Source organism: Sabethes cyaneus, chromosome 3 (genome assembly GCF_943734655.1).
Source record: "Sabethes cyaneus chromosome 3, idSabCyanKW18_F2, whole genome shotgun sequence".
Classification (NCBI taxonomy): domain Eukaryota; kingdom Metazoa; phylum Arthropoda; class Insecta; order Diptera; family Culicidae; genus Sabethes; species Sabethes cyaneus.
The window spans coordinates 22,893,118-22,899,962 of record NC_071355.1 but is presented as its reverse complement, the minus strand read 5'-3'; the positions used below and the strand labels follow the sequence as shown (position 1 = coordinate 22,899,962).

The window sequence follows — 6,845 nt, the reverse complement described above, 5'->3', positions numbered from 1 at the left end:
ATCTGTTAGCAGCAGGAACCGAGCGCCTACGAGCTTGCATAGGCAATAGTGTGGTAGTCGATGGGGACAATTTCGAGATGGTGGACGAATTTGTATACCTCGGGTCGTTGATGACGTCTGAGAGACAGCGGGCCAGGATAAGTATGTTACTTATGTTATACTGATTGTTTAGCTTCTTTCCTTAGAATAATTCCCAAGAAATACGAAATTTGTTGGGCGAATCAAAACAAAAGTTTTTGACGATAATTAATGCTTGCTTGCTTGCTTGTTGAAACGTGCGTCCGTAGAAACCAGCAAATATGCATGGGTGTATATTATATTTTAGGAAATCAAATTACAAATGAGTATTGTAGATTTTCAGTTGTTCGCTTTCGGCTTCTGGGGCTGTCTCACCTTGGCCATCAGGAGCGGAATCTCCCGTGTCTTGTCGACAATCATTACCATGAACGGTTCGTCGCACACGAAGTCAATATCCTCGTAACCGCTTAGGCTGAGCGGAATAATCGTAATCTTCGTGACGGCGGTTGCTATGGTTCCTTTCTCGTCCACACTGAGGAACGCTTCCTGCTTCACGTCCGATACCTTGGTAGGAGTGCTGGACAGTTCGGACAAAGCATTGTTATCTTCGAATATTCGTTTGATACCGAGCTGAAACAAAAACATTGAACACTTCAGTGTATGAAAAGAGTTGGAATATTATTCAGAAAAATCAAACCTTTTGCAGCGGAAGCACCAACGACGTTGAGTCTCGAATGCGGAATTTGGGCACCTTCACGTGAATCATTGTCGGATTGTAATCACGTCGAATAACACGAAAAATGTCCTGTAGATGGGTGCTGTTCACCTGCTTCAACGTTTCATCCAGCTGATGGCGAGCCTTCGGGAGCAGCAGTATCATCGCGAGCTTGTCCCCCTGGTACGGCAGTTCGACCCAACGCAGACCCCAGTCCGGGTCCGAATACTGGCCGAAGCTAATGTCACCGAAACGCAGTCGATTCGATTGTGACATCATTATGGCTGGCATCTTCTGAGTTTTACTAACGTGAAATGAGTCACGCTTGTTTGTGTCGGATTCGTTGAATTTGTACAGCCAGGTTCCCTTGAAGTAGATAGCGTTCAGCAGTAGCAGTGCGGTGTCCGGGGCCAGGTTTTCTGTAAGTTTGCTGTGCAGAATTATTTTCTACAGAAGCAGTAAAATAACTCACCTGCAGAAACGGCTTCTGGAATGTTTCCTCTAGTCATTTGACTGACCCATTCATTGACTTCCTGCACGGCTTGATTCGTTTTAGAGAAATCCAAATCTCGCATTTTAATTATATTTTCCTTTCGAGCGCCGTTGAATTTTTCGGTTAGATTCACATCGACTGATTTAAAAAATATTGATGCAATGTCAAGTTTGTTGTCAGCGGAACCGGTGTTGGCCGCGTTGTGGAGTGAATCCGTTAGTGACTTGATTTCTCCCCTATTCAAGCGCAATGTTTTGATCATTTCGATTCGTGCTGGCTCGGAGCAACCTTCCACTAGCTGAGCGAGCAGGATCTGCGGCGATATTGGGCTGATAATGAAATTTTTCATTGAAATTTCACTATCAGCAGTGCGGAAGAGGTCCAACGCGAACTGCATCGCTTTTCCGGCCGGGTCGTTGGAAGTGTCCCAGTTGGCGTCATAGTGACACTTCTGGCTCACCGCGAGGTAATGGTGCTGTTGGTCCATGCAGAGTTTAAAGTTGGGATTGGCTTTTAGAAGCCTGTGTACGTTTTGCTCGCATTCTCTGCGCTCATATGTAAGCTGATCGCAGAGACACTGCCACGGATCCGTGCTGCCATCGCTGTTGGGTGAACCCCGGCAGTTTCGATCATCGATGAAATCGTTCGGTGCGACGCTACTGGCAGGCGTTGTAGTTCGGGCGGAATTCGTCCGGCGACGAAGGGACTGGGCCATTCCCACGGAGAGCAAAGCTGCAACGAAATAATAATGCTTTCAATTTCTTTGCTTAGTTTTTAAACGGTAAGCTTGCATGATGGTATTTCTGTTCCATCAAAACATGCGCCATTTTTTGATTATGTTTTATGATCCTTCTAGTGTTTTTAAAGTGAAGGTCGTCAGAGTCCAGTTGCTATTTTACTGATTTCAGTACTTGTTGTTACTATCATTTTGTTGAGAATAGAGTTGCTAGTAGTAAGTAATAATCTGTTATGAACAATTATGAATCGTGTATCTATTTTTGCTGTTGAACTAAATCCGACAGTAACTTTATCACATAACATGTTGTTTACGGTGAATTTTATTATCAGTGAATTTTATAAGTATATTATCGACACTCTACAACCTTTAATTTAACAGCGAAAATAATTGGTCAATTTCATGCTCAAATGTTTACGTTGGCATCACTCCATATAAACGTCCGTTTCCTTGGTAACATACAACAACCACGGTCGTGGATTCGGAATTGCAATCGAAACGAAGTGAAGTTTTTCCTATCAATTCAAGTGAACAATTTGGGCAAAATAATTATGATATCTCTCTAAATAACTGTTCGGGTGGTAAATTAAAGTTTTTCGTGCCTCAAGTTAAGTTTTGCGAGTGATTTGACGATTGAAACTGCTGAAAAAAATTAATGAAAAACCGACGGCGAAAAAATGAAAATATAGTGATGAATATTAATTGGTCACTAATCTCAGTATTTAATTACACTAAATGACCGAAAAAGTAAAAGAACTCATAGAATGCAAAGTTTAGTGCTTCGAGTTGCAAGATCTTATTACGGCTAGCAGGTTAGTTGAACTAATTTTATATTTTTGTGATGGTTTCCCGAGTCTATGGGAGCATGTTGGTACAATGAACAAGGGAAGGGAAGGGTGATATTCGGTGCCTTGCTGACTGCCATAAATGGACTCTGACGACCTTGTCGTTAAAGTAACGAATCATTCAAATTAAATACTAAATATTTTACATAAATAGTTGTCTGAAAGACAGAAACACCGGTTCTTTAGAAACAAACGAAAAATCAAAAGACTCTAACAAACTCACTAACAAACATGTAATAAAAGAAGTCAAACCAACATTAACTTAGCACAGTATGTAATCGATTTTCCCATTCCTCAAACGCTAAATCAATGCTTTATTATTTAACACTCCAATCTCTCGCTAGAGAAGCTCTTCGTTATAAATAACACTCATCCGAAGGCGACACTCTTCTCGTTGGGGCTTCCCCTGGGCTGTAACGATCGCGTCACTGCTGGCGATCCCTGATAGCGAAAGGTGAGCAGGTCATATATGTATATATAAGATGAGTCGATAGAGCTTCTGGTTCTGGAAATCTGGTTCTTTTCGATGCATTGCATAGAATTATTTCTACTAAAATCATGTTTATCCTGTTTATGTTCTAAGCAATCATTCTCGGAAGCAATGATCGCTCTCTGTTTTGGGGGATTCTTTTTGTAAGCTTTAGTTGTTTATCATGAACTTACCACACATAACTATTATCCACTTCATTTTTTCCAATAAAACTATTGCATGGAGTCCAGAATTCTTAATTTTATCGCTGGTTTGTAGATGGAACTCCAATCAATATGGTTAGTTAAGATGGAAATGCAAATTTCGCACGAACTAAAACGATTTGCACTTGTACTTGTAGTGCCACTTGCTGACTGTCAACCGCTACTATTATATTGTCTTCGAACGATCGCAGCAGTCCAGACGACTCGAACTGCGCTTCACCAACCTCCTCAACGATAGACAGGCTACTGAGTGCTGTTGCGGGAGATGCGTGCTTTCCGGTAGAGTGTACGGTTAGTGATAGATTGGCAAAACACGATCGTCACGGGGAAATTCAAGACATAAAAATATGTTTATTTATTTCCGTTTGGAAAGTTTGATAACAATAATAAGAATGAAAGCAAGCGGTAATGCATAATTTATTTTCTTGCATATGAAAGTTGCCATTGCTTTATTACAGTAGACGTAATCGTATTTATTTAGTCAGAATCTAGTTCAAAATTACTGAGAAACCTATGTTTGTTTTTAATGCTATTTTTGTAATATACTTTAATTGCAAGGTATTTTTTCGAAATTATCAAATTATTTGAAGAAACCCATTTTTTGTACGCTCATGAAGGAAAACAAAATTAAAAAAATTCGAGGTCACCAATGTTCCTAGAAAATTCTAAAGGAAATGCCCGATTTTTTCGGACTCCGGAACGCTTGGATTATACAAACTTGGCATACTTGGTGTTTCTGACTGATTGTAAGGGAATTGGAAACGGAGTTGAAGAGCGTAGCTGGGAAACTTCGAATTTCGAGGAAAATATCGATCTACCAGTAACTACGTAAACATTATGTTTACAGCATGAATATTTTATTTATTTTATTCATTATACAGGGTGTTAGGTAGCTTAGTGCAGGTATTTCAGGGGGTGATAAAAGTACCATATATGACGATAAAAATCCTTCTATTCCTCAACTATTACAGAGTTATTGAACATTTTTAATTTTCGGTTCTGTTTGCCTGAAATTATCTCTGGTACAAAAACTATGCTAGCTAGCGCAACTCGGTTAGTCCATTCATTCAAAAACTGAGAAAAGTTTGTACTGAAATGGCTTTTAATCCTCCTACTTAATGAGAAAAAAGCCTTGAAATGTTTCTAAAAGTGACGTTTTTATCGATTTTCTCCTTAAAATGTGTGTTTAAAGCTCTGGTACCGTTCTCCAATTCGTTTTTTTGAGGAAAAACGTCTATCTCTTTTAGTTTCGTTACAATTTCAATTTAAACGTATCGTATTAGGTGTTGAATTAGTATCTTTCAAACATTACCAGAATATTGGAATATTGGAATTACTACCAGAATATTGGTGGTATTAATAGTTCTCTTGCTGAGCACCGGCTAGCTTGCAGTGCGGCATGCTACGATATCTACGCTTTCACGAAAACTTGGCTGAAGAACAACACACTATCGAAGCAACTGTCTGACGACACGTACTCGGTTTATCGGCACGATCGGACAGCCTTAAATAGTAACAAAAGCTCTGGCGGCGGAGTTCTTTTGGCCGTGCGCTCCAGCATCAAATCCTGGCAATTGAAACCCCCCGAAATAACGACGGTCGAGCATTTGTGGGTAGCGATATCGGCTCGATCTGGAACGGTTTTTATCTGTGTCGTATATTTTCCACCTGACCGCATCAATGACAGCAGCATAATCGACAAACATGCACTCTCTCTCGAATGGGTTGTCTCTCAAATGGAAGCTAATGATAGCATTATTATTGTAGGGGATATCAACCTCAGCACAGCTCAGCGTGGCTCAGCGATACGAATAACTTTGCTCATTCCTCGTTTCGTCTAGCTTCACTGTCCTTGCTTGATTCATATTCAACAGCCGGACTGAGACAGCTGAATGGCATTTTGAATGCAAATAACCGTTTGCTTGATCTGTGTTTCGTAAGCGAAGAATTAGGGCAACGTTGTTCTACTCTGCAAACCCCAACACCACTCGTCAAGCATTGCAGGCCTGGCATCATCCACCTCTATTGTTGACACTGGATTTGAAACCCGAATATCGTTTCTTAGACCATGCTGAAACCGTCTATTACGACTTATTATCTTATGCTAACTTGGACTGGAATTCTTTACTCGCTAGTCACGACGTTAATTTTGCTGCTTCCACCGTTTGTGGCATCATACTTTACGCGATCGATCAGTTTACACCCAAAAAATTCAAACGTAAGCCTTCTAAGCACGCATGGTCCAACTCGGAATCTGAACGTCTGAAACGAATGAAAAGAGCTGCCCTTAGGAAATACTGCAAATATCGCTCGGACCGTACCAAAGTTGTCTATGCGCATGCTAACTCCAACTAGAAGCGCCTAAATAACAGTTTGTTTAATGCCCATAATTCGCATCTGCAGAGCTCTCTTAGTCTTAGAGCAAATCCTAAGAAGTTTTGAACCTCTGTAAACGAACAACGGAAAGAATCTGGACGTCCTTCCAGTATGACTGACGGCGTTAAAGTAGCGGATTCAGTCGCAGATATTGCCGACTTGTTTCGCACGCAATTCAGTAGCGTTTTTACCTTTGTTATTTCTGATGAGATCGGCCATGCTCATGACATTGTGGCAGCCACAAGTAACATTACTCGCTTAACCGTTTCCAGTTTCCCGCTCAACGTAACCAGCGACGTGGTGATCTCTGCTGGGAAACATTTGAAATCCTCAACTGGATGCGACCCAGATGGCATTCCTTCCATAGTCTTGAAACGCTGTCTAAATACTCTTGCATTGCCCTTAGCTAAGGTTTTCGATATATCATTGACGATGGGAGTTTTCTCCGAGTGCTGGAAGGATTCCTTTGTTTTCCCTGTGCACAAAAAGGGATGCAAAAGAACCTTTGCTAATCACCGTGGTATTGCTGCCTTAAGTGCTGTCTCTAAGCTATTTGAGCTAATTGTTCTGGAAAAGTTGATGCAAGATTGCTCACACTGCATCTCTGCTGATCAGCATGGATTTATGTCAAAGCACTCAACGACAACCAATTTAATCGCCTTTACATCGTTCATCATCCGTGCAATGCAAGAAGGGAATCAAGTTGACGCCACATATACGGACCTTTCTGCAGCTTTCGACCGCATAAACTATGAGATAGCCATCTCTAAATACCACGAATTGGACATTCACGACAATCTGCTGACTTGGCTTCGCTGCTATCTCATCGGCAGAACTATGTCAGTCAAAATCGGCGATTACGTATCATCATTTGGGAAAAGGCAGTCATTTGGGACCGTTCTTGTTTCTGTTGTACATGAATGACGTGAGCATTATCGTCAAATGTTCGAGATTATCTTATGCTGACGA

General features: G+C 41.0%; 1 protein-coding gene across 1 annotated transcript; it reads right to left on the bottom strand.

Moving 5' to 3' along the window:
• Positions 1-244: 244 nt before the first annotated feature.
• LOC128741527 (leukocyte elastase inhibitor-like) lies at positions 245-3,775 on the bottom strand. The gene is made up of 4 exons (XM_053837406.1): positions 3,471-3,775; positions 1,206-1,958; positions 716-1,152; positions 245-648 (listed from the first exon to the last, which is right to left on the bottom strand). Exons 1-4 carry the CDS (start codon positions 3,493-3,495, stop codon positions 358-360), a joined length of 1,506 nt encoding a protein of 501 aa, XP_053693381.1. The 5' UTR covers positions 3,496-3,775; the 3' UTR covers positions 245-357.
• Between the last annotated feature and the right edge of the window lie 3,070 nt (positions 3,776-6,845).

Coding starts and splice junctions, on each gene's coding strand:
- LOC128741527 (XM_053837406.1), bottom strand. CDS start 3,495: ATGAAGTGGATAATAGTTATGTGTG. Junction 1,153..1,205: donor TCCAGAAGCCGTTTCTGCAG/GTGAGTTATTTT, acceptor GCAAACTTACAG/AAAACCTGGCCCCGGACACC. Junction 649..715: donor TGGTGCTTCCGCTGCAAAAG/GTTTGATTTTTC, acceptor TTTTTGTTTCAG/CTCGGTATCAAACGAATATT.